General features: G+C 38.4%; 1 protein-coding gene across 6 annotated transcripts in view; it reads left to right on the top strand.

The window, feature by feature from the left end:
• The window catches only part of LOC103108726 (coagulation factor XI), a 39992-nt gene that overhangs the window by 3304 nt on the left and 8783 nt on the right, over positions 1-27905 (top strand). For 2 of the 6 annotated variants that reach the window (XM_007517695.3, XM_060183657.1), the window contains 10 exons: positions 2080-2239; positions 7324-7430; positions 8323-8482; positions 9841-9950; positions 10964-11123; positions 21908-22017; positions 22121-22283; positions 22375-22481; positions 25411-25579; positions 26195-26370. In XM_007517695.3, the coding sequence (XP_007517757.2) occupies positions 2080-2239; positions 7324-7430; positions 8323-8482; positions 9841-9950; positions 10964-11123; positions 21908-22017; positions 22121-22283; positions 22375-22481; positions 25411-25579; positions 26195-26370 (1422 nt within the window). Of the gene's footprint in view, positions 1-2079; positions 2240-3244; positions 3299-7323; positions 7431-8322; positions 8487-9840; positions 9951-10963; positions 11124-21907; positions 22018-22120; positions 22284-22374; positions 22482-25410; positions 25580-26194; positions 26371-27905 lie in introns of those variants that run through there. The other 4 variants (XM_060183675.1, XM_016185820.2, XM_060183680.1 and 1 more) reach the window with 4 other exon arrangements.

The following is a 27905-nucleotide window of genomic DNA, read 5'->3' as shown; positions in this document are numbered from 1 at the left end:
GAAACCATGGGGGGGGGGGGAAGCCAAAGGCCTCACAGGAGTTGTCAAATTGTCTACCAATCAGAACTGTACTCACAGAAAACTTTATTTGGATAAAAGCATCTAGCCCCCTCCATTGCTGCTGTTATTGCTTATATAACTATGAACTGGATTATTCCAACACAAGACTTGGGGTGTATGCCCTAGGTACTTAAATTACAGTTCTCAAGTCTTAAAAGAAATTTACTATTGTCAAGTATATGTGTAACACTGAAACTGTTGTGGCTGCTGGAACTTGATTAGACTTTGGCTTTCTCAATCACCAGTAATAATAATTCCCAGTGGCCAGGAAATGGCACAGTAGATACACTGTTGAGCTCTCAGGGATGAGGTCCTGAGTTTGATTCCCAGGATTTCATAAGCTTGAATAGTGCCTTGGTTCTCTCTACATCTCACTCTTTCTCACAAATAAACATGTCATTTTAAAAAAGTAATATTAATAAACTACAAAATTAGATTTCTTTCTAGAAATAAAGGTTTCATGTTATATAACTTACTCTTGCTTTAAAAAAAGTAATGGTTTTCATTTGTATTAACTATTTTTCTGAGAATTCTAAGCTCCTTTTACTAAAATAATTCATTTAAAATAAATAGTAAGGTTTCAAAGCATACTTTTACACCCAGGGGCATTGAATGTCATAGAAAAATTATCACTCTGGAGTCTGTATTACATAAAAATGGAGTTTGGACAAAGAGAAGCAATAAGAACAGGGAAAAGTAGGGGTCATTTTAGATCTGCATGGGATCCTAAAGAACATATATATATTCCCTTTTTGTTGCCCTTGTTGTTTTTCATTGTTGTTGTTGATGCCGTCGTTGTTAGATAGGACAGAGAGAAATGGAGAGAGGAGGGGAAGACTGAGAGGGAGAGAGAAAGACAGACACCTGCAGACCTGCTTCAAAGCCTGTGAAGCGACTCCTCTACAGGTGGGGAGCTGGGGGCTCGAACCGGGATCTTTACGCCAGTCTTTGCGCTTTATGCCACGTGCGCTTAATCCACTGTGCTACTGCTGGACTCCCAAAGAACAGCTTTTATCAGTGAAAACATGAGAAATATTTTTGTTACCCACAAAGTACTCCATGTGTCCGAAACAATCATTTGTAAACTCAATTCTATTGAGCCAAACATCTCATTTTATGGTTTTTCTTATCTGAGACTGTCCATCCATTAAGCAAGCTTACATGAAAATGTTAATTGCCTTGATTCCTAAATTCAGTCATATTTCTTATTGCTTGCTCTTGTGAGATGTGTCCAAATGACCCAAATGTCTAATAACAGATGAGTTATTAAGAAGGTTATGCAATAATGTTCATCTATAAAAAAATGATAAAATTTCTTTTTGCTATTTCATGGGTAGAACTCAATAAAATGATGCTAAGTGAGATAAGCCAGAAGGAGAAAGACAAATATGAATGCTCTCACTCCTAAGTGGAACTTAAGAAACAAGAAAAACTACAACAATAAAACAACAAGGGCAATGAAAGGGAATAAATAAATAAATATTTTTTAAAAAAGAAATCAAGAAAGAAAAATACAGGTGAAACCGAGACTAGTTAGACTAGTTACAGCCTATTAAAACAGACCCAAGGACTCTACCATGGGGAAGCAGAAGGGAGCTGAGAGGATTCTGGGGACTCAATGCAATATGGTGGAGGAAAATGACAGATGGCGGTGGGTATGGTGTGCAGACATCTATCATACAAGAGGATAGAAACAGTACACTTTATTGATTGATTGATTGATTGATTGATTGGCTAGAGACAGCCAGAAGTTAAGAGGATGGCGGAGGTAGAAAGGGAGAGAGACAGAGAGACACCTGCAACCCTGCTTTACCACTTGTGAAGCTTTTCTCCTGCAAGTGGGAACTGAGGAATTGAACCTGGGTCATTGTGTATTGTAACTTGTGCGATCAATCTGGTGCACCACCACCCGTCACCCATCTCTTATACATTTAGTAACAATTATAAATCATTATTTCCCCCACTGAAGAGATTATTTTTTAATATTCAAAATAATGCATGTCATGTATTACATCACAGATTGTGTGACTGAGCTGTTCAATAATACCTATTTTCAAGAAGGAGACATTGCTACTACTTTTACTCCAAGTGCGAAGCATTGCCAAGTAGTCTGCACCCTTCACCCTAGGTGTTTGCTTTTCACATTTATAACTGAATCATCTGAAGATCCTACCAAATGGTAAGTCGTTACATAGAGAAAATATACTTTACTTGAGTAAATTTATGTTATTGCCTATTAGTAGGCAACAAAATTGCTTATTAAATGCCCATTAGTAGGGAACAAATATTTCCTACTACCAAATTTCTACTTCAAATGTAATGCTAACTACTGGGAAATATTTTATTCCTTAACAAAACTATAAAATTACAGAGAAGAAAAAAGGAAAATAGCTCAGTGTTAGAGCACAGACTTGTATGTCTGAGTTCCCAAAGCCTTCAGGTTTAATCCCTTTTAATTCTGTGTCACAGATGAGAGGTACTCTGGAGTCAATCTCTTTCTCTCTCCCATTCTCTCTCTCTTAAAAAAATATTTTTAAAAATATAATAAAGATTACAGAAGAAAAAGATGTTTAAGCAGGGAGAAAAGGACATGTCTTTTGGTGTGAACTTCCCAATTCTTCTGATGTTACAGTGTTAATGATACACTTTCAAGTCTCTACTTTAATGCCTGCTAACCATTTTCCTCTTTATGTGGAATTCTTTTATTATAAAAAATTAAATAGTAATAAAGACACGATGAAAGAAAGGCATAAACTCTTCTGTTACTTTTAAAACTTTGTGTCATTTCTCCTTTATTTATGTGTATAAGTTGAACCAATGAAAATAATTTAAAATATCAAACTTTTTAAAAAATATATCTTATTTATTAATGATAAAGATAGGAGGAGAGAGAGAAAGAACCAGACATCACTCTGGTACATGGGTTGCCGGGGATTGAACTCAGGACCTCATGCTTGAGAGTCTGATGCTTTATCCACTGCACCACCTCCTAAACAACTAAAACACCAAACTTTTCCACTATCATTATGAATCAGGATCTGAAAACCCCCTCACCCCTCAGTGTCCTTTATTTTGGTGTAATACACCAAACTCAAAGTTCACTTTTATGTTTTCTCTTTCTATTCTTATTGCTCAAATTATATCCATGAGTGAGAACATCTCATATTGATCCTTCTCTTTCTAGCTTATCTCACTTAACATGATTCCTTCAAGCTCCATCCAAGATGAGGTGAAGAAGGTGAATTCATCATTCTTAATAGCTAAGTAGTATTCCAATATATATATTGGAATATATATATACCACAATTTACTCAGTCACTCATCTGTTGTTGAACACTGGGGTTGCTTCAGGTTTTGGCTATTATAAACTGTGCTGCTAAGAACATAGATAGACATCTTTTTGAATGAGTGTGTTGGACTCCTTTTTTTTTTTCTGCCTCCAGGGTTATCTATCACTGGGGCTCAGTGCCTGCACTATGAATCCACTGCTCCTGGAGGTCATTTTTTCCCCTTTGTTGCCCTTGTTGTTGTTGCTATTATTGTTGTTGGATAGGACAGAGAGAAATAGAAAGAGGGGAAAACAGAGATGGGGAGAGAAAGATAGACACCTGCAGACCTGCTTCACCACTTGTGAAGTGGCCCCCCCTGAAAGTGGGGAGTAGGGGGCTCAAACAGGAATCCTTACACCAATCAGTCCCTGTGGTTTTCACCATGTGCTCTTAACCCACTACGCTACTGCCTGGCCCCCTGTTGGACTCTTTAGGGTATGTGTCCCCAGAAGAAAAATTGTAGAGTCGATTCATTTCTAGCCTTCTGAGAGTTCTCCAGACTGCTCTCCACAGGGGGTGGACTGATTTATATTCCCACCAGCAGTGTAGGAGGGTTCCCTTACACCAACAACCTCTGCAGCATTTGTTTTTACTATTCTTATTGTTGCATGATGTTCTCACAAGTGTGAAATAGTATCTCATTGCTTTCTTAATCTGCATTTCTCTGACAATCAATGACTTGGAGCATTTTCTCATATGTCTGTTGGCCTTTTGGCACACTTCTTTGGTGAATATTCTGTATATCCTTTCTCCACTTTTGGGTGGGGTCATTTGTTTTTTGTTGCTGAGTTTGGTGAGCTTTTTATGTATTCTGATTATTAGTCTTTTGTCTTAGTATGACATGTAAAAATCTTCCATTCTGTAAGGAATCTCCTTGTTTGAGTGGTGGTTTGTTTTACTGTGTAGAAGCTTTTCAATTTTGTAGTCCCATTGGTTTATTTTTGTTTTTGTCTTCCTTGCAATTGGACTTGTGACATTGAAGGTGCCTATAATACTTATATAAAAAGATTTCTGTATTTTCCTCTAATTACTTCATAGTTTCTGGTTTAATATCCAAGTCCTTAATCCATGTGGAGTTCGCTTTTGTGTAGCAGTTCAGTTTCATTCTTTTGCACATTTCAATCCATTTTTCCCAATATCCTTTTTTGAAGAGACTCTCCTTTCTCCATTTAATAGTTTGAACTTCCTTGTCAAAAATTATATGTCCATAGTGTGGGGGCTTATTTCTGAGCTTTCAATTCTATTCCACTGGTCAGTGTGTCTATTTTTGTCCCAGTACCAGGTAATTTTTTTTATTGAAAGGCTTCTATTATATAATTTGAGATCAAGGAATTTGATGTCTCCAGTTCTGTTCTTTTTGCTCAACATTGCTTTGGTAAGTCTAGATATTTTCTGGTTCCAGATAAATATTTGTAGCTTTTGTTCTATTCTAGGCTGGAGGTGAGAGTGCTTTGCAAAAAACTAAGAAATTCTAGATATGTACCAACAACTGTATTTACTGTGAACTATTAACCCTCCCCAATAAAAATAAAAATATTTTGGCATTGGGTGGTAGCATACTGCCAGGCTAGCATGTGAGTGCCTCTTGCCAGGCACATACTCTCTGGGTTGGAAAGAAGGCAACGGGAGCTAGCGTGGGCTGCTACTCACTCAGCAATGCAAGGGAGATGACTCATGAACAGAGCTCATGGTAGCTACACTATTCAATTCTTTATCGATCAGACAGCCAAGGCTTTTGATAGCTGGACCCGGAAGTGGAAAATCAGAAATGGAAATGGCTTGACTTGGTTTAGAAAAGGGTAGAGAAAGGCAAAAGGGTCTGGGAAAGGTAGGAACTTTCTTAGCAACTATTGCAAGGGTTTTAACTGATAGGATTAATACTACCCTGCAGACAGGGAGGGTCTTGAGGGTAGAAAGAAGATAGATCAAAGAAATGGAATGAGTGGGGATCTTTTGGGCAAAATAATGAGTATGCTGATAATAAGAGAGCAGGCCATAGTATCAGGAATGCACAGTGCTTTGTGAGACAGGGAGTCTGATAAGACGAGGCAAACCTTGGGGCATTTTATCCCTCCTTGCTCAACCTCTCAGTAGAGAGAGAGACTGACAGGATGGATGTCCCCTCAAGTCAAGCCCTGCCAAGCTCAACCACATCCTCACAATTTCCTGACAGCATGCCTGGTTGAATGCACATGTTACAGTGTGCAAACACCCAGGTTCAAGCCCCTGGTTCCCACCTGTAGGGGAATGACTTCACAAGCAGTGAAGCAGGGCTTCAGGACTCTCTCTGTCTCTCTATATATATATATCACTCCTTCCCCTCTCAATTTCTGGCTGTCTTTATCCAATAAATAAATAAATAAAAATAATCTTTAAAATTTCAAAATATATATATATATATATTTAAAAGAATGATGAATTCACTTTCTTACCTTATCTTAGATGGAGCTTGAAGGAATTATGTTAAGTGAGACAAACCAGAACAAAAAGGATAAATAAAGGGGTCAGTGGTAGCACAGCAGGTTAAGTGCAAGGACTGGTGTAAGAATCGGGGTTCAAGCCCCCGTCTCCCCACCTACAGGGGTAGTCGCTTCACAGGGGGTGAAGCAGGTCTACAAGTGTCTTTCTCTGCCCCCTCACTGTTTTCCCTCCTCTCTCAATTTCTTTCTGTCCTATCCAACAACATCAATGGCAACAATAACAATAAAGACAACAACCAGGGCAACAAAATGGGAAACAGTGGCATCCAGGATTTGTGGTGCAGGCACTGAACCCCAACGATAACCCTGGAGGCAAAATAATAAAGATAAAAAATAAAATAAAAGGAAAGGAAAGAAAAGGATAAATATAGGGTGATCTTGCTTAGAGACAAAAGTTGAGAAATAACAGAAATGGGAAACACAAAGCAGAACTTGAACTAAGTTTATGTACTGCATCAAAGTAAAAGACTCTGGGGGTATGCAGACTTTCAGGTCCTGGTGCGTGATGGTGGAGGAAGACCTAGACTGCATGTAAGAATGTTTTGCAGAAAATCTAGAGCTATCACACATGTACCAATGACTGTATCTACTGTAAACCATTAATTCCCAATGAAAAAAAGGGGAAAATCAACACTTTACTGCAATATATTTCAATAGATAGTAAGAAGATAAAATATTAATAATAAGTCATTTATACCACTTTAACATCCCACCCCAAATTCATAATTTTAACCAGAAAGTTACCAAGATTAATAAATTGCATTTGGTTGTTTTGTCTCTGTAACCATATAGTTTTTAAAGATTTTGAATATTTCATCCATGCAACTTTTGTTTACATGTTAAGCTAGAAAATTCAAAATAATTATTTTCTGCTTGATTTACTTGTCTACCTCTTTATGTGATATTCTCCCATATATATATATATATATGTATATATGTATATATATACATATATATATATATATATATATATATATATATATATTCACAAAGTATCCTGGGCTTATAAAATTTACTATTCTAGTTCAATAGATGTCAGTATACTCTTCCATAGCAAGGCAGAGTACTTGAGATCCACAAGCAAAATTATGTAAGTATTAATAAATAATTACATTTTAAAATGTAACTACTTAAAATATAGTAGCTATTATTTTTAACAAATGGGTTATACACAAATAGGCAGAGATCTGATTGCATTTGAACAGAAGGCCATAGTTCATCCACTCCTGTTTCCTACTAGGAAAAAAAACACTATATGTGACCTTTTGAATTCCGGGATATTGGAATGAAAAACAAACCTAGTCCTGCTAAGAAAATATTTGTTTTGGCATGAAATAGAGCAGTTTGTTCCCTTCTCTTTGATTTTCTGTGTACTGACATTTAAGATTCGTTATTTTAAAACACACATTTCCATCCAGTAATGCCTTTTTTTAAAAAAAAAAAAAAAAAAACAGGTTTACTTGCATACTGAAAGACAGTGCTACAGGAACGCTGCCAAAAGTGAATATGTCAGGAACAATTTCTGGATATTCTTTCAAACAATGCCCACACCAATTAAGTGGTAAGATGCCTTGTTAGAATTAACAAATACTATTATGATATATGATAAAGTTACATCAGATATGGTTTTATGAATATAAAATTAAACCTTACTATATATAAATTAGTTTCCTAAATAAATTTTTTTTGCCACTCCTCGCCTCACTATAGTTCTTTAAAATTTATCTCATATGACACTACATCAGTTTCCATCATACACATATTTTCTTGTTCCTCCCCAGTTAAAAATTAAATATATATATATTTGTTATTGTTAAAAATATTAATTCAAATCCAAGGAATTAAACAGAAAGGTGGATACAACATGTCTTAGTAGTGACATAGGTACTTGAATTGGTAAATAAACAAACCGATCTTGGATTGTTTAAGGAGACAAAAGAAACCAGGCCAGATCACTGAGACAAGAATATTATTATTTTTTAAATATTATTTATTTATTTATTCCCTTTTTACTGCCCTTGTTTTATTGTTGTAGTTATTATTATTGTTATCTGTCTTTGTTGTTGGATAGAACAGAGAGAAATTCAGAGAGGAGGGGACGACAGAGGGGGAGAGAGAGAGACCTGCAGACCTGCTTCACTGCTTGTGAAGCGACTCCCCTGCAGGTGGGGAGCCGGGGGCTCTAACCGGTATCCTTATACCAGTCCTTGTGCTTTACGCCACATGCGCTTAACTAACTCCCGAGACAAGAATATTATTACAATGCAAGAAGAACACTGGTAACTACTGCTTTGATATGGGGAAAAAATAATCAGATTAAAATAAAAACAAAGAACTGCTGAGGATAAGTGAGCAAAAGATTTACAAGGGTAAGAGTAAGCACTGTTAAGGTAGAGCTACCAGGGATGCCTTTATGTCTGGAAGATGATCGTATTTGCTACTTTTATTTTCAGCTTGCAACAAAAATGTTTACATAAACCTAGACATGAAGGGTCTCAACTATAATGCCTCTATTACAAAAAGTGTGCAGGAATGCCAAGAGAGATGCACAAATGACATCCATTGTCACTTTTTCACATATGCAACAAGGCAGTTTCCCAGTGCAGACCATCGGTGAGTAACCTGTGATCTGAGTTCAAGGACAAAATGGAGGGGAGGGGATATGGAACTCTGGTGGTGGGGATTGTATGGAACTGTACCCCTCTTACCCCACAATCTAGTTGATCATTATTAAATCACTAATTAAAAAAAACAGGGATTTTCATTAGAATTTTTTATCAACTTCATAAATTAAAAGTAGTTTAACCCCCAGAAGGTATTTCTATAATAAGTATTTTGTTTTCTTCACATAAAATGTATTTAAAACTCAACTGGGATTCATTTCATGTATGGGAAACTCTTTTACTGACTTTTATACACACATATGAATACATACTACACATTATATAATATTTCTATGACCTCTTAGCCTATCTTTTTAAAAAATATTTATTTATTCATTTTCCCTTTTTGTTGCCCTTGTTGTTTTATTGTTGTTGGATAGGACAGAGAGAAATGGAGAGAGGAGGGGAAGACAGAGAGGGGGAGAGAAAGACACCTGCAGACCTGCTTCACCGCTTGTAAAGTGTATCCCTTGCAGGTGGGGAGCCGGGGCTTGAACCGGGATCCTTATGCCGGTCCTTGTGCTTTGTGCCACCTGCACTGAACCGCTGTGCTACCGTCCAACTCCCCTCTTAGCCTATCTTATAGATAAGAAAAAGCTATATATTTTTTCTGTTTAAAAACCTGGGTGGGGGGGTGGTCGGGCAGTGGCACACTGGGTTAAGCACACATAGAAAAAAGCACAAGGAACTGTGCAAGGATCTCCGTTCGGGCCCCTGGCTCCCCCTTGCAGGTGGGGTCTCTTCACAAGAGATGAAGCAAGTCTGCAGGTGTCTATCTTTCTCTATCCCCTTTATCTTCTCCTCCTCTCTCAATTTCTCTCTGTCCTATCATAAAGATTCCATAAAGGAATCTTTATAAGAGGGAGGGAGATCAGATCATCACTCAGCTCTGGCATATGGTAGTACTGGATTGAAACTTGGGCCTCAATATGCAAGTTCTGTGCTCAAGTTACTATCTTCCCTGTTAGAGCTCCATTTTAACAGGCAATTTTAAGAATTTTAAGAGAGGTATTATGGGTCTAATTTTCCATCCATAGCTGAAAAGGCAGTACAATTTAGTCCTATAGAATGAAAAAGAAAAATGAGGGTGAGGGGCACACATGTTATAATGCCCAAGGATCAAAATTCAAATCCTAATAAAGTAAGGAGAAACTTTGTGAGCTGAGAAGCAGTGCTGCAGGTACTTTTCAGAGTAATTCCTTAGCAACAATGCCCTGGTGATGTATCAAGGAATCTCTTTACATATATATATTTTTTTCTTTGTGCATTTGAGGAAGTAAAGCCTTTTCTGTTTTTGTTTTTCCTTAGTTATGTTTGTCTGCTGAAGTACACTCAAACAAGCACACCATCCAGAATAGTGAAGCTCAAATCTGTGGTGTCTGGATTTTCACTGAAATCCTGTGCACGTTCTCATCTGGGTAATTGTTATTTTTAATAAGGCAATGAAACCATTAAATAGCAGGTGGAGATGATGTGTATGATGTGCCTAGTTAAGGGTATCACAATATATGCTTACTGATAAAATGAGCCCACATCTTCTGTGTGAAAAATTTTACTGTTTTCTGTATTTATAGTTTATGCTTGAGCTTAAGGCTTGAAATAGCTACTTCACTTATTATAAAATTGAGAGAAAACAAAAAGGCAAATACTTTGAAGTAAACACGCTTTAAAAAATTTATTAAGGGAGTCGGGCTGTAGCACAGCGGGTTAAGCGCAGGTGGCGCAAAGCACAAGGACCGGCATAAGAATCCCGGTCCGAGCCCCGGCTCCCCACCTGCAGGGGAGTCGCTTCACAGGCGGTGAAGCAGGTCTGCAGGTGTCTATCTTTCTCTCCTCCTCTCTGTCTTCCCCTCCTCTCTCCATTTCTCTCTGTCCTATCCAACAATGACAACAACAATAATAACTACAACAATAAAATAACAAGGGCAACAAAGGGAATAAAAAAAAATTTTAAAAATTTATTTAAAAAAAAATTTATTAAGACGCTTTCCTTAGAGTAGTTTTTAGATGACAGCAAAACTGAAGGGGAAGATACAGACATTTCTCATATGCCCCTTGTCTTTGATACCACATGCATAATCTTCCCTATATTGACAGTTCTCACAAGAGTGGTGCCTTTGTTACAATTAATGAGTTTAATCTATATGGGTGCACCATAATGACCCAAAAGCCATGTTTTTCATTGAGATTTACTTTCAATGTCATATATTCTACAGGCCTGCACAGATATCCGATCATGTATTTCCATTTTCATGACTTTGTGTAGAATATTTTCATCGCCCTAAAACTACACTCCATCTTGTCATGTCTACCTTCATCCAGCATCCTTAAAAGACATTTTCTATGATATTCACAAAAAATATATAACTGATATTTTACTGATTCAATTTTAGAAACTGATTTCCTAAATATAGTTTCTTCTGTTGTATAGCTTGTATTAGGGACATCTTCCAGAATACAGTGTTTGAGGATAAAAATGTTGACACTGTCATGGCCCCAGATGCCTTTGTCTGTCGTCAGATTTGTACTCATCATCCCACTTGTTTGTTTTTCACCTATTTTTCTCAAAGATGGCCCAAAGAAGATGAAAGGTAAGAAGTAAGATTAAGTGTATGATATTATTATTTTGAGACAGCTGATCAAATTATCAAAAAAAAAAATTCTGAGGACTACAAGCTTAATTGAAATGCTTTCTAGGACATGTAAAGTTTCAGAGGATTCCTAGCTTCTCTCACTTTCCATTTCCTACCTACTGATCACAAAGTTACTAAGAGCTTCAGTCTTGCTTTAGTGTATGGAAGTCTTTCTCAGCCTCAGAGACCTGCCAGGTCTGAGTGAAAAGAACAGCACAGGGATGGTCATCAAGCTGCAACTCAGTTCAATGCCTAGTTTAAAAAAGAAACTGAAGTTGGAACAGGAGTAGAAAAATTGGAAATATTAGTGAAAAGTTAAATATTATTTGGCAATTGACTAACTTTGAAAATCCCATTGTTAGGATTTGCTGAATCACATACAACATCACCATAATTTATGTCCTTTGACATTATTTGTATATAGCTGTGCCTTACAGAGTAATGCCACTGGTTGCTTCTGTTCTCCCTAGTCTAAGCTTTTAAGAGAGTTAACATTTCAAAAACTCAGCCTATGGTCTGTGCATTAAAAATTTTGAGACATTCAATCAATTTTTACCCTCTCATATTAATTAAATAGTGATTTATATGACTACAAGTTAATAGGAGTGTACATAAACACCATTCCCACCACCAAAAGACTGTGCCCCATCCCATCCTCCCTCCCCTCCCCGCCAGTGAAGCCGAACATCCATCCTCACCCTCCCCCCATAGATTTTAACTTTGGTGCCCTACTCCAAATCTTTCTCTTTTTTTTTTCAACTAGTGCTTCACTGAGGTTGCATATCTGCATGATTTCCCCACTCTTGGTGAACTTTGTCCCCCTAGAGGTGAAAGAAAGTAAAAGACAGAAAGGGAGAAGGAGAAGAGATACTACAGTACGGTTTCATCATTCATAAAGTTTCAGCTTTTCATGTTGTTCCCATGTGGTGGTTAGGGGTCGCTGTGTATGTGCTCTACCAGATGAGTTATAAATCTCCTGTCGCCCCAAACACAGAAAATTTCTTTGATTATTAAAAGGAGATGTGCTGAAGTTATTGTTTCTCAATTATTCATGAAAACGAAACAAAACTTAAGGCTAAGTCTTTCAAAATGTGCATTCTACTTATTATCTGAGTCATAGAATGTAGTAATTCTCATAGTCATTGGCATTTGCATGACTTGGCTGGCCCTTGTTGGACCGAATATTCTCCAGAGCAATTTAGGCAAACTAGACCTTGCATACTGTGTGCAATGAACCAATACTCAGTTTTCTACTAAGTGAGGCTGTAATTTCAGAAGTACTAAGTCTATCACATGGAAATATACCTATTGCTTTCATGTACTTAACAAAATGTATGTAACTAACTTGGTGCTACGCATAAATATATAGGTCATCGTTACAGAAAAAGAGGATGTCATTAGTCAACTAAATATAAAGCCTTGCCCTACTTGGATCAAGATAGATGTAATGGGGTAAATTCAGATTAAGTACACTGTCAATATAGTCAACAAAATGTGTTGATTGATTGGATGGTGATCTATAAAGAAAAGAGTCATAGCTTTAGGGGCTGGGTGGTGACACACCAGGTTGGGTGCACAGATTACCATGGACAAGGACCCCAGTAAAAGCCCTCAGTCACCACCAGAAGAAGGCAAACTTTAAGAGCAGTGAAGCAGTGCAGCAGGTACCTCTCTTTTTCTCTTCCCCTCTATTGCCCCTCCCTTGTCAATTTCTCTCTGTCCTATCAAATTAAAAAAATGATTGGGAGTGGGAACTGTGGCACACCTGGTTAACTGCACATAGTACTATACACAAGGACACAGGCTTGAGCACTCCCCCCAACTCCCCCCCTGCAGCAGGGACACGTCACAAGTGGTAAGGCAGGTCTGCAGCTGACTATCTTTCTCTTTCCCTTCCTTTTTTATTTTTATTTCTATTTATTTATTTTTTTAATTAATTTATTTCTTTATTGGGGAATTAATGCTTTACATTCAACAATAAATACAATAGTTTGAACATGCATAACATTCCCCAGATTCCCATTTAACAATACAACCCCCAATATGTCATTCATCATCTTTCATGGACCTGTATTTTCCCCACCCACCCACCCACCCCAGAGTCTTTTACTTTGGTGTAATACTCCAATTCCATTTCAGGTTCGACTTGTGTTTTCTTTTCTGATATTGTTTTTCAACTTCGGCCTGAGAGTGAGATCATCCCATATTCATCCTTCTGTTTCTGACTTATTTCACTCAAGATGGTTTTTTCAAGGTCCATCCAAGATCGGCTGAAAACGGTGAAGTCACCATTTTTTACAGCTGAGTAGTATTCCATTGTGTATATATACCACAACTTGCTCAGCCACTCATCTGTTGTTGGACACCTGGGTTGCTTCCAGGTTTTGGCTATTACAAATTGTGCTGCCAAGAACATATGTGTACACAGATCTTTTTGGATGGATGTGTTGGGTTCCTTAGGATATATCCCCAGGAGGGGAATTGCAGGGTCATAGAGTAGGTCCATTTCTAGCCTTCTGAGAGTTCTCCAGACTGTTCTCCACAGAGGTTGGACCAATTTACATTCCCACCAGCAGTGCAGGAGGGTTCCTTTGATCCCACACCCTCTCCAGCATTTGCTGCTGTTACCTTTTCTGATGTATAACATTCTCACAGGAGTGAAGTGATATCTCATTGTTGTCTTGATTTGCATTTCTCTGACAATCAGAGACTTGGAGCATTTTTTCATGTGTTTCTCGGCCTTTTGGATCTCTTCTGTGGTGAATATTCTGTCCAAGTCCTCCCCCCATTTTTGGATGGGGTTATTTGTTGTCTTGTTGTTGAGTCTGGCAAGCTCTTTATATATATTGGTTATTAAACTCTTATCTGATGTATGGCATGTAAAGATCTTCTCCCATTCTGTGAGGGGTCTCTTGGTTTGGGTAGTGGTTTCTTTTGCTGTGAGAAGCTTTCTAATTTGATGTAGTCCCATAGGGTTATACTTGCCTTAGTCTTCCTTGTAATTGGATTCATTTCATTGAAAATGTCTTTAAAATTTATGTGGAAAAAAGTTCTGCCAATATTTTCCTCTAAGTGTCTGATAGTTTCTGGTCTAACATCCAAGTCCTTGATCCACTTGGAATTTACTTTTGTATTTGGTGAAATACAGTGATTCAGTTTCATTCTTCTGCATGTTTCAACCCATTGTTTCCAACACCATTTGTTGAAGAGACTCTGCTTTCCCCATGTAATAGTCTGGGCCCCTTTGTCAAAGATTAGATGTCCATACGTGTGGGGCCTCATTTCTGGGCTCTCAATTCTATTCCACTGGTCAGTGTGTCTGTTCATGTTCCAGTACCAAGCAGTTTTGATGACAATGGCCCTATAATACAGTTTGAGATCTGGGAGTGTGATGCCTCCGGTTCTGTTCTTTTTTCTCAAGATTGTTTTGGCAATTCTAGGTCTTTTCTGGTTCCAGATAAACATTTGTAGCATTTTTTTCTACTCTCCTAAAAAATGTGCTTGGGATCTTGATGGGGACAGCATTAAATTTGTAGATGGCTCTGGGTAATATATTCATTTTGATGATGTTAATTCTTCCAACCCATGAACATGGAATATCTTTCCACTTCTTTGTGTCTTTTTCAATTTCTTTGAGTAGTGACTCATAATTTTCAGTATACAAGTCTTTCACTTCTTTGGTTAGGTTTACTCCTAGATGTTTTATTGTTTTTGTTGCTATAGAAAAAGGAACTGATTTCTGGATTTCAATTTCTTCTAACTTAGTGTTTGCATAGAGGAATGCCACTGACTTTTGAATGTTAATTTTATAGCCTGACACCTTACTGTATTGCCTGATGATTTCCAAAAGCTTCTTGCTGGATTCCTTAAGTTTTTCCATGTATACTATCATGTCATCTGCAAATAAGGAGAGTTTGACTTCTTCTCTTCCAATCTGTATGCCTTTAATTCCTTGCTCCTGCCTGATTGCTATGGCAAGAACTTCCAACACTATGTTGAATAGTAATGGTGATAGTGGGCAGCCCTGTCTAGTACCTGATCTGAGGGGAAATGCTTCCAGTTTTTCACCATTGAGTATGATGTTGGCTGTAGGTTTGCTATATATAGACTCCACTATCTTCAGGAATTTTCCATTTCTTCCCATTTTTTGTAGTGTTTTGATCATAAAGGGATGTTGTATTTTGTCAAAGGCTTTCTCTGTATCTATTGATATGACCATGTGGTTTTTGGTCTTGCTTTTGTTGATGTGGTGGATCACATTGATTGATTTACGTATGTTAAACCAACCTTGCATGCCTGGGATAAACCCCACTTGCTCATGATGAACAATCTTTTTGATATACTGCTGTATCCGGTTGGCTAGAATTTTGTTCAATATTTTCGCATCTATGTTCATCAGAGATATTGGTCTGTAGTTTTCTTTTTTGGTTGTGTCCCTGTCTGCTTTTGGTATCAGGGTGATGTTGGCTTCATAGAAGCTGGCAGGGAGTATTCCAGTGTCTTCAATCTTCTGGAAGACTTTTAAAAGTAGAGGTATTAGTTCTTCTTTGAAAGTTTTGTAGAATTCATTTGTAAAACCATCTGGTCCAGGACTTTTATTTTGGGGAAGATTTTTGATAACTGTTTCAATTTCATTAGCTGTGATGGGCCTGTTTATGTTATCCACTTCCTCTTTACTTAGTTTTGGAAGTTGGTAGGTATCTAGGAAATCATTCATTTCTTCCAGGTTCTCTAGCTTGGTGGCATATAGTTGTTCATAGAAGCCTCGCATAATATGTTGAATTTCTGCAGTGTCTGTTGTGATATCTCCTCTTTCATTTACTATCTGATTTATTTGGGTCTTCTCCCTTTTTTGTTTTGTGAGTCTGGCTAAAGGTTTGTCGATTTTGTTTACTCTTTCAAAGAACCAACATTTACTTTCATTGGTCTTTTGTATGGTTTTCCTATTCTCAATGTTATTTATTTCTGCCCTAACTTTAGTGATTTCTGTCCTTCTGGTTGCTTTAGGATTCCTTTGTTGTTCTTCTTCTAGGTCTTTAAGATGTGTAATCAGGCTGTTTATTTGTGCCTTTTCTTGTTTCCTAATGTGTGCTTGTATAGCTATGAACTTCCCTCTTAGGACTGCTTTAGCTGTGTCCCAAATATTTTGATAGCTTGTGTCTTCATTTTCATTGAACTCTCGAAACATTTTGATTTCTTCCTTGATTTCCTCTTTGACCCAGAAGTTGTTAAGAAGTGTACTGTTGAGCTTCCACATTTTGGCACTGTTACTAATCTTTTGTTGATTGTTAAGTGTTAGTTTAATTCCACTGTGGTCTGAGAAGATGCTTGGGATGATTTCAGTGCTCTTGAATTGGCTGATGCTGTCTTTGTGGCCTAACATATGGTCTATCCTTGAGAATGATCCATGTGGATTTGAGTAAAATGTGTATTCCAGTTTCTTGGGATGAATGACTCTGAAAATGTCCAATAGTTCTAGTTTATCTATCTCTTTATTTAGCTCCCTTATGTCTTTACTGATTTTCTTCCTGGATGATCTGTCAAGTTTAGAGAGTGGGGTGTTGAAGTCCCCTACTATGATTGTGTTACTGTTAATATATTGTTGTAGCTCCCTCAGTAGAAGTTTGATGTATTTAGATGGCTTCTCATTGGGTGCATAGATATTAATAATTGTTAAGTCCTCTTGATTGACTGATCCTCTGAGCATTAAGTAGTGTCCATTCCTATCTTTTTTAATCTTATCTATTTTAAAGTCTATCATGTCAGATATGAGAATAGCTGTTCCTGCCCTTTTTTGTGAGCCATTGGCTTGTATGATAGTTTTCCATCCTTTCACTTTAAGTCTGTGTTTGTCTTGTTGAGTTAGGTGAGTTTCCTGTAGACAACATATTGTTGGGTTGTGTTTTCTGATCCATCTTCCTACTCTGTGTCTTTTAATAGGTGAATTCAGGCCATTGACATTTATTGATATCAAAGATTGAAGATATTTTAACGCCATTCTTGTAGAGTTTTAGAGTGTTTTGATATATGTCCTATTTGTGGTGGTCTGGTTGTTTATAGGAGACCTTTCAGAACTTCTTTCAGGGCAGGCTTGGTGATGGTTGCTTCCTTCAACTGTTGCTTGTCTGAGAAGGTTTTGATGCTTCCATCTAGTCTGAATGCCAGTCTAGTAGGATATAGTATTCTTGGCTGAAAGCCTTTCTCATTGAGCACTTGATAGATATCTTGCCATTCTATTTTGGCCTGTAGTGTTTGTATGGAGAAGTCTGCTGCTAATCTTATGGGTTTTCCTTTGTAGGTGACTCTGTTTTTCTCTTGCAGCCTTGAGGATCCTTTCTTTATCCTTATTCCTTTCCAATCTAAGTATGACATGTCTTGGTGTCTTTAGGTCTGGGTTAATTCTGTTTGGGACCCTCTGGGCTTCTTGAATCTTTATGTCTTTGGTGTTGTCTAGAGAAATTTTCAGCTATTATGGCCTGGAGAATGCTTTCTTCCTCTCCTTCTCTTTCTTCCTCTGGTAAGCCAATAATGCGTATATTGTTTCTTTTGAAGTCATCCCATAGGACTCTGTTTTTGTTTTCAGCATCTCTTAATCTCTTTTTGAGATCTCTTACTTCTTTGTTAGTTGTCTCTAATTCATCCTCAATCTTGCTAATTCTGTCTTCAGCCTCATAGATTCTATTCTCTCTGCCCTCTACTGCTTTCTGGAGTTCATCTATTTTGTTGCCCTGCTCTGATACTGTTTTAGCTTGTTCAGCTAGTTGCCTTCTTAGCTCAGCGATTTCAGCTTTCAGCTCTCTAATAACCATGAGATAATTAGAATTTTCTTCCATTTTCTCATTTGTTGTTCCTGCATTTCTGATTGCAATTTTTTCAAATTCTTTACTCACTCCTATTATTATTTCCTTAGCTAATGTTTGGATGTTGAACTCGTTGTTTTATGCTTCACCCTCTGGAGGACTTTTAGCTGGACTCTTGTCCTGGTTCGAGTCTCCAATATTTTTTCTTGTTGTTTTAACCATTTTATATATGTTAACAGTTTTTTCAGTCCCTGAGTTGGAGCTCAGTGGTGTAAAAGCCTCTTTTTTTTTTCTTCCCTGTAGGCTATGGGAGCCTGAGGGCTTTTAAACTATCAATGGGCTTCTTAGCTTAATCACTGACTCCTGACCAAGAGATAAAGCAGGGTGTGGCAGAGATAATCTAGTGGTTATGCAAAGAGACTTTCACAGCCCCTCAGCTATGCCACCGAGGTATAGGTCTTCTCCTGAGTTTCCCGGTTAGATCTCTGTCCCCTGGTGTCCCTCCCTGTTGCTGCTCCAGATTCTGAGGGTAGTAGCAATGGAGACTCAGAGTTGCACTTCGTGAGTCTCTGGGGAGTCCTTTCCTCCCTTCAGCTGTCCCCTTGTTGTGGAGCAGACTGGAGGTGGTGTCTCCACTGATAAACTGTTGAACTGTTAGCGGCCACTTAATCTCTCCTTAGGCCCCTCTCTCCTCTCTGTCACCAGCCACGCGTGTTTGTACTCACGGGTGATTTACTGGGTTCCTGTGGTCATTCTAGTCTTGTCTTGTTTCGGTCCGGGTGGTCTCCTTTGGTATTCCTGTTGATCCGGGAGAGGAGAGGAGAGGAGAGGAGAGGAGAGGAGAGGAGAGGAGAGGAGAGGAGAGGAGAGGAGAGGAAAGGAGAGGAGAGGAGAGAAAGCGATCTGCTGCTCATAGCTCTGCCTCTCATTTGTCTCTATTTTAATTTTTTTATATTTATTTATTTTCCCTTTTGTTGCCCTTGTTTTTCATTGTTGTTGTAGTTATTATTGTTGTTATTGATGTCGTTGTTGTTGGATAGGACAGAGAGAAATGGAGAGAGGAGGGGAAGACAGAGAGGGAGAGAAAAAGACAGACACCTGAAGACCTGCTTTACTGACTGTGTAGTGACTCCCCTGCAGGTGGGGAGCCAGGGCTCGAACCGGCATCCTCATGCTGGTCCTTGTGCTGTGCGCCAAGTGTGCTTAACTCACTGTGCTACCTCTCTTTCCCTTTCTATTCCCCCTTCTCCTCTCAATATCTCTCTCCTTTCTCCCTCTCTATCTCCCCTTCTCTCAGTACCTATTTGTCCTATTGAATTAAAAAAATAGAAGAAAAAAAGGGGAAAAAATGGCCACCAGGAGTGGTAGATTCATAGTGCTGGCACCAAGCCCCAGCAATTAAAGGCAAATAAATAAAATTAATTTTAAAAGTAGAAATGCCAATGATTGAAATTATTTTGTAAGGAGCTTATTTAAAAAGGGAAGTGATGACTATTGGAAATCCAGAGTGAAATGCTAAATCTAACAACTGGGAAAAGAAGTCTGAAATAAGAAAAACTCTGAATCTATTTGGTGTCACTAACATGTAGATGGCAATTAAAACCATGAGACAAGTGTGCTTACCTAAGGATTCAAGGAAATTGGAAGACTGAGCCTATGGTATAATAATTTCAGAAATGAGGGTGGCTGGTTAGCTCAGTTGGTTAGAGTGTGGTGCTAATAATTTCAGAAGTTAGACGTGTTAGTAATGCTATTTTGTGTTAAATACTGTGTTCATTTTCATACCTTCTATAAAATTCCCGATCAATACCTGTAAAGGAAGACACATTTTTAATTCTTGATACAGGAAAAGTGAGGAACAGGGACGCTAAAAGTCAAGACTTAGTTATTTTAATTTAGTATGGTTGTATAAATGTCTTGATTTTATTTTTGTAGAGCTGAGGCTTTACATATGTGGTTTCACCACTCTGGGCCTCATGTTCATTGGATAGAGTGACAAAGAGAGAGACAGACAGGAAGAGAAAAAGCAAGACGACAGCACCAGAGCTCCCTCCACTGCCACAGCCCCTCCCATGTGGTACTGGCATTCAGACCTGGGTTGTGAGCATGACAAGACATGCTCTCTATCTGGCAAGTTGTCTTTCCAACTTAGGATAAGTTTAGTTTAAATCAAGTAAAACCAAATATCCTTCATCCAATGGACTATATCATACATAGCAAGTGCTCAGTAGCTGCCTGTGGCCTGTGGCCATTAAACCAAATGGCACACAGGCACAGAATATTTTCTTCATTGCAGAACATTCTATTGGACAACACTGCTATATGATTTCCTGCTAACTGGGACATATTAACTCCTTCCAGGAAGATGCTTCCTGGTGGACTCTGCCAATGAATTTCACTTATCTTTGTCTAGGTCTTCAATAACTCTGGATAGGAAGCTTCTAAGTAGCAGGGAAACTCTTGAGTTTTTTAAACAGACTGAGGCTGTTGAAAGCAAAGAAAGAAGATGCAGGAACATTACCAATAGAACAAGCTCAGATGTTTTTATGTTGGCAGACTATACAATTATGAAAATTTGTCTATAGGTGATAGAATTCATGAGTTTTGACTCAGTGATATTTCTTTATTGATTACTATAAAAAATGGCGACTAATCCCTAGCACTGCAAAAACAGTATCATCTGTTTTCCATCTACACCATGCCTCGGCCTCGCGTGAGCTTAATGTGCAGCTTGACGATATGAGAATCCGGCATGAAGCCCAGCCAGTCTATCTTGGCGTTACTCTCGATCGCACTCTGTCATTTCACGAACATCTCATAAAAACTGCAGCAAAGGTGGGCGCGAGGAATAACATCATTGCAAGACTGGCCAGCTCCTCATGGGGCGCGAGCGCTTCCACACTACGATCATCCTCTCTGGCATTATGCTATTCCACTGCAGAATACTGTGCCCCAATTTGGTCGATTCCAAATTATATTCCTCCATGAGGATAATTTCTGGAACCATCCGTTCCACCCCGGTTCCATGGCTGCCAGTTCTTAGCAACATCGCCCCACCAGATATTCGTCGGGATGCGGCATCATCTAAGTTCATTTCCCACGCGGATATCTTCGCCCACCCTGTCCAACGCTTGACGTCTCCTCATCCAATCTGGTCCCCTACGCCTACACTGAACTTCTCTGTTCCAGTCTCTTGGAAACAGAGTTGGCAGTCAGCTGAGGTAAAGAACAAACACCTCATCACAGACCCCTGCAAGCGTCAACCCGGCTTTGACCTAGCACGTTATGATTGGGCCCTCCTCAATCGCTATCGAACAGGCCATGGCCGGTGCGCCGCTATGCTCCATCGCTGGGGAGCCAGAGATGACCCGAACTGCCCCTGCGGCTCCAGACAGACTATGACCCACATAGTCAACGACTGCCACCTCTCCAGATTCAGAGGCGGTCTCGAAACTTTACATCAGGCTCAACCTGACGCTGTTGACTGGCTACGGAAGAAGGGCAAACGCTAGAAGAAGAATTGATTGATTGAATAATGATTGACAAGACCATAGGATACGAGGGATACAATTCCACACAATTCCCACCATCAGAGTTCCACAGCTCATCCCCTCCATTAGAGGCTATCCTACTCTTTATTCCTCTGGGAGTATGGACCCAGGGTCATTACTGAGTGAAAGGTCTGGCTTCTGTAATTGCTTCTCTTCTGGACATGGGCATTAGCCAGTGGATTCATACTCCCAGCCTGTTTCTATCTTTCCCTGGTGGGACAGGGCTCTGGAAAGTTGGGGTTCCAGGATTCAGTGATTTAGGAAGATCACTTCCCAAATATGGAGATCATTCCTATTAGATGCCTGAGAGAACTGACCCACATGCTATTAAATGTTTTCTTCTTCAATACACTTTATATGATGCATATATATTTTTCTTTTTTATTGTTAGAAATCTTTGCCTCCTTAAAACTTCGAAGAGTGGACTACCAAGCACACGTATTAAAAAGAGCAAAGCTCTTTCTGGTTTCAGTCTACAAAGCTGCAGGCACAGTGTTCCAGGTAATCTGTATCAGTATTTTCTTCTGATTGAGATCAGCAAATCCAAGGAGGCTGATGAATATTAAAGCTTTGTGTCTTGTGTGTGTTATGTTCTGCTGTCTAGTGTTCTGTCATACCTCATTTTACCATGACACTGATTTCTTGGGAGAAGAACTGGACATTGTTGATGTCAAAGGCCATGAAGCATGCCAGGGAGCATGTACTGACACTATTCGCTGCCAATTTTTCACCTATTCCCCAACTCAAGAATCTTGCAATGGAGGGAAGTAAGGAATATAATGCGGGTTACACAGACACTCCTTCCCCATCTCTTTGAGAGTTACATTATTTTTACATTGTTTTGTTTTCAATCTACAGGGGTAAATGTTACTTAAAGCTTTCTTCAAATGGATCTCCAACTAAAATACTTCATGGGAGAGGAGGCATCTCTGGATATACTTTAAGATTATGTAAGATGGACAATGGTGAGCTCACTATTATCAGGGAATAATATGAATTACAGAGAATTACATATATATATACACATATATGCATTAACAATAGCACAAAAAGGAGAAAATTAGTAAAATATGAACTTAGATGAAATTTCCTGTTACTTCACTTCTACCACCCAGATTGACCATGTTTTAAAGATAAATACTGGTGTTTCATGAGGTGGAGAAATTGATATTCAGTATTCAGTTCTCAAGGATGAGGTCCTAAGTTTGATCCCCAGCAGCACATGTACCAGAGTGATAATGTGGTTATCTTTCTCTCACTCTTTCTATCCTTCCAGTTAATAAACAAACAAAAATACTTAATTAAAAAGTTTTTAAAAATAAATAAGGGTAAATATTGAGCCTTAACTACACTTGGCCTTGCTTAGCAGCAACTTTATATTTTAATGTGATATATATTTTATTTATTTATTTATTTATTTAAGAAAGGAGACATTAACAAAATGTAAGACCCAGACTCAAATGGCACTTTTACATATAATTTTCATTACCATGGACAATTATCTTTCTCATTATCCCTTATAACTATAAGCCAGAATTTTAGTTAATCAAATTGTTCATTTTTTTCTCATTAACTGTTAACCTGAACTTTAGCTAATATTCATCATGGATTCAACAGTTTTTTTAAAACTATATATTTAAAAGGTGCTTGCATAGTTCCTTTTCTGGAGCTTCCATTCTTTCAGATTCCTTGCAAGGTGCTTAATATTTACTAATACTAGCAAACTTAACATGAAATCTTTGATAATTTGTAGCAACAATGTGTTACATTGTAAATAAAAAGATTGCAAGCTACATAGCAGCAATTATAATAAATTATAATAAAATATATATCAGCTGTGTTTCTATCTCATGACCACTTTTGGAGCATTGTAGCAAAAAGAAATAGTCTGTAGGCATATGTCCTAAGGAAATCAATCCCCAACAGGAAAGGACATAGCACATACATTCCTCCCTAGACTGCCATAAGAATCCATGGTAATTTTATTATTTGTATTACATTAGATCATATGTCTTTCACTGCTTAATGACCAATATAATGTACTAAAAATTAAGATGTTATTTAGATTTAATGAGAAGTGATAATTATGCTCTGCAGTCTTTTTCAAAGTGTAAAAATCTTTTCAGTTAGAACTGTTTAAAAAAAAACGCTCTATAGGGGAAATGACTAGCTTCTGATAACTTGTTTTCTAGAATGTACAATTTTAATCTTATTTATTTATTTATTGTTGGATAAAAGAAGAAGAAATTGAGAGGGGAGGGAGAGATTGAGAGGGAAAGAGACAGACACCTGCAGCCCTGCTTCACCACTCGTGAAGCTTTCCCCTTTTGGGTTGGAACCAGGGTCCTGAACCCAGGTCCTTGTGCACTGTAATGTGTACACTTAACCAGGTGTGCCACTGCCTAGCCCCCCAATGTACAGTTTTATATTGTGTATAATACGAACATCTTACCAGGCAACCATGCCCTCCTAAAATTTATAGAGACTCTGGTGGGAAGTGTTGGATGTCTGTTGGAGGTTCTTTAAAGAGAAAACATTCAACGGAGTTCTACTTCCCTCTCCCTGTGACTCTGTGACTCAGTGCACAGGATGTGTCCCTTGTAGCCTGAGGCCTGCAGAAAGAAGTACTCTGATATCCTTCTCTGGCACACAAAAAATGCATAAATCTTTTTAATAGGAAAAAGTTAGGTTACATAATTTTGTATTCCTCTTGATGAATTTATCAAAGTGAACAATATTTACAACTCTGCTGTCTTAATTCTATAAAGTATTGGAAAGGACACAGCAAATTCTGTTGTGAGTGAGGCTGACTTAGTTTTAAAAATAGGAGTCAGAACTTATATCAATTAAGTTAGTAAAGAATTTATTCTCGAGAGTCGGGCGGTGTGCAGCCACTTAAGGACCGGCTTAAGGATTGAGCTCCCCACCTCTAGGGGAGTCGCTTCACAGGCAGGTGGGGTTCTCATGTTTGGCATTCCAGGAAGTAGAAATATGATGAATTGCCTTGTCCACGGCAGTTGAGACAGTGAAGAAACAGAGACAGGAAAGACACAGGGTGCTGTATCTGGATTGAAGTTCTCAAAAAAAGTATCAAAGGTTGTGCCAAAGTGCCCCAAAGTGTCAACAATGTCAAAGGGCAGGAGCAGTTCGCAAACAGAAGAGCAGTCCAGGTTTGGAGAAGGGTGGGCAGATGACTGGGTTCAAAGGTCAGCCTAAGTAGAAGCAGGTAGGGGAACAACTATCCAGAATGCTGAAAACTGAGTGGAAATTACTCAACTTTTTTTTTTTTAATAAATTAGTTCTTAAATATTATAGGACTGAATAAAACTCAGGTTCCTGGGTGCGAGTGCCAGACTTTGACTGACAGGATCTGAGTTGGTGCTCAATAACTTGCATTTTTAATACATTAAAGTCACACTTGGAAGACTCAAGAGAACCATCAGAGTTACTCTTATAGGGAGTATTCAATAGGGCTTCTCTGTAACACTACAGGAGCCTTTCTCTGTGGCTGGAGATTGTTGGATGACTCGGTCATTCCATCATTCTAAGCATGTATTTGGTTTGCCAAACTTACTAGAAAAAAAATTTATTTTTTGCAACAAGGTTACGGTAAATAATTGAACCAAGGGAAAGATTTCTTCCCTTTATCTCTTTAAGAATCCTAACTACTGTGGTCCAGGAGGTGGTACTGTGGCTAAGGCACTGGACTGTCAAGTATGAGGTCCTGAGTTCGACCTCTGGCAGTACATGTACCAGAGTGATGGCTGGTTCTTTCTCTCCTCCTATGTTTCTCATGAATAAATAAATAAATTCTTTAACAAAAAAAAAAGAATCCTAGCTACTGTTGTAGTATGAAGTCTTTGGCAATAACTCATTGCAATTCCTCTGTTGTAGCATGTACAACCAAAATCAAGCCCAGAATTGTGGGAGGGACGGCATCTGTTTTTGGCGAGTGGCCCTGGCAGATAACTTTGCACATCACTTCACCTACCCAGAGACACCTGTGTGGAGGCTCCATCATTGGAAACCAGTGGATTTTAACGGCAGCTCACTGTTTCATCGAGTCAGTGCCATTGATGTTTTTGCTTGTTCACCATGCTCACACATCCTAAATCTGTCATTACAACCTTAGTAAATATTCTTAAATGTTAATCCATTTATTCAATTAATTTTCTGCCTTTAATGAAAAATTCATCTTCTGTTTTTAGTGAAAAGAGCCATTCATAGTTAATAGCAGTAGAGTAAGTCTAGTAATAAGGCTATTTGACTACATAGTGTTTCACTTTCCACTTTAAAAATGTACCTGTTCTTAGAGGACTTCTTGTTAAAAGCCTACCACTTGCTTCTGTGAAGAGTTTTTGGGCCTTGGGTACAGAACTGAACTCAAAGAAAATTTCCCCTTCTCTGAATCTAAATTTCCATCCCTCCCATTCCCATTTCCATATCATAGCGAGTACTGTGTAAGGCAAATGCTAGTGCAAAGCCTTCTATACTTTTTCTGTAGGAGAAATAAGTGCAGGAGAATCTTAGCATGAAATAATTTCCTTCCATATCAGAGTTCAGCACTGGCAGAATATATGAAGAGATATATATTAATTATCAATTAAATAACAATATAAATAGAAAAAGTTGAGAGTCAATAAATGAAATTTCCTTCCCTCTGTAATTTACTTCTTAGGGTTGAGTCACCTAAACTGCTGCGTGTCTATAGTGGCATTTTAAATCAGTCAGAAATAAAAGAGGACACACCTTTCTTTGGGGTTCAAAAAATAATAATTCATAATCAATATGAAATGGCAGAAAATGGGTATGACATTGCCTTGTTGAAACTGGAAACAACAATAACTTACACAGGTATGTAGCCTTTTGAATGAAAAGTTCTTTATAGTTATGGTGGAAATGTAGTGTTTAGCACAACCAGATTCCTGGCCTATTACTAGCAAATGCTGCAAGTGTTTTTTCTCATGAGACTATGGCTGCAAAGCTAATCTTTCGGGCTATTAAACCTAACTGCTCATTCCAGATGTTAAACCTTAGTTTAGAAGTGTCAATGCAAAGATACATTTTCTCCAGGTTTCTTTTTTTTAATTAATTTATTTATTGAAAAAAGGAGACATTAACAAAACTGCAGGATAGGAGAGGTACAACTCCACACAATTCCCACCACCAGCTCTCCATATCCCATCCCCTCCCCTGATAGCTTTCCCATTCTCTATCCCTCTGGGAGTATGGACCCAAGGTCATTTTGGGTTGCAGAAGGTGGAAGGTCTGGCTTCTGTAATTGCTTCCCAGCTGAACATGGGCGTTGACAGGTCGATCCATACTCCCAGTCTACCTCATACTCTTTCCCTAGTAGGGTGGGTCTCTGGGGAAGTGGAGCTCCAGGACACATTGGTGGGTCTGCCCAGGGAAGTCTAGTTGGCATCATGTTAGCATCTGGAACCTGGTGGCTGAAAAGAGAGTTAACATACAAAGCCAAACAAATTGTTTAACAATTATGGACCTAAAGGCTGGAATAGTGCAGATGAAGTGTTGGGGGGTATTCACTGCAGACTCTTGTGTACTTCTGTTTTCAGGTATATATTTTGCCCTCGTTTATGGATATGTGTGAACATATGCTCTATGTCATGGAACCTGGTCTATATCTAGGTTTTGGGACTTTGTTAGGAAGTGAACCACCTAGAATGGAATTAGAGAATACTATGAAAGGAAACATCTCACCCAAGTAATGAAGCTGAAGGGTTGTTATTCCACACCTGAAGTCTCTGGACACAGTCTGAAGTGAAGCTGAGGTGGCACTTGTTGCCTTGATTAGGTTGGGATCAGCAGATGCAATATTATTTGGTATGAATTGAGAGAAGCATGCAGGAAAGTGTGCCCCACCCTAAGGTTCCAGGACAGGGGGAAATATAGGCTTTATAGTGGAAATGTGAGGTTCCTGCTGTCCTAGGGTTCAAGAAGACAATAGTTATTGTTATCATCACATTATTTGGTAATTGGGTTGACTTTGAAAAGTCCCTTTGTTAGGATTTGCTGTACAATACCCAACATCTTGTATATAGCTGTGCCACAGGTTGCTTCTGTTCTCCCCGGTCTGGGCTTCTTTAGATACACAGAATGGCATGAGTTTACAACATATTGGAATATCAGAGATTATCTATATCTCCCTTTTAAGTATGAACAGACTATAGATTAGAACAGACTATAGATTACAGAGCCAGTTTGAATGATGTGGTTTGTGGGAAGGTTTTTGAACATGGAGGATGAAAATATACGACTATAGTAAATATATATCTGTGCAAGCATACATATATAATAAGTTGAGAACATATAAATAATGCAAAGTGAAAAAAGGACTCTATGCTGGGAAATATGATATATTTTGCTTC

The sequence above is a fragment of the Erinaceus europaeus genome, chromosome 2 (assembly GCF_950295315.1).
Source record: "Erinaceus europaeus chromosome 2, mEriEur2.1, whole genome shotgun sequence".
NCBI lineage: Eukaryota > Metazoa > Chordata > Mammalia > Eulipotyphla > Erinaceidae > Erinaceus > Erinaceus europaeus.
The sequence above is the reverse complement of the archived record's forward strand: the minus strand, read 5'-3'. Positions and strand labels throughout refer to the sequence as shown.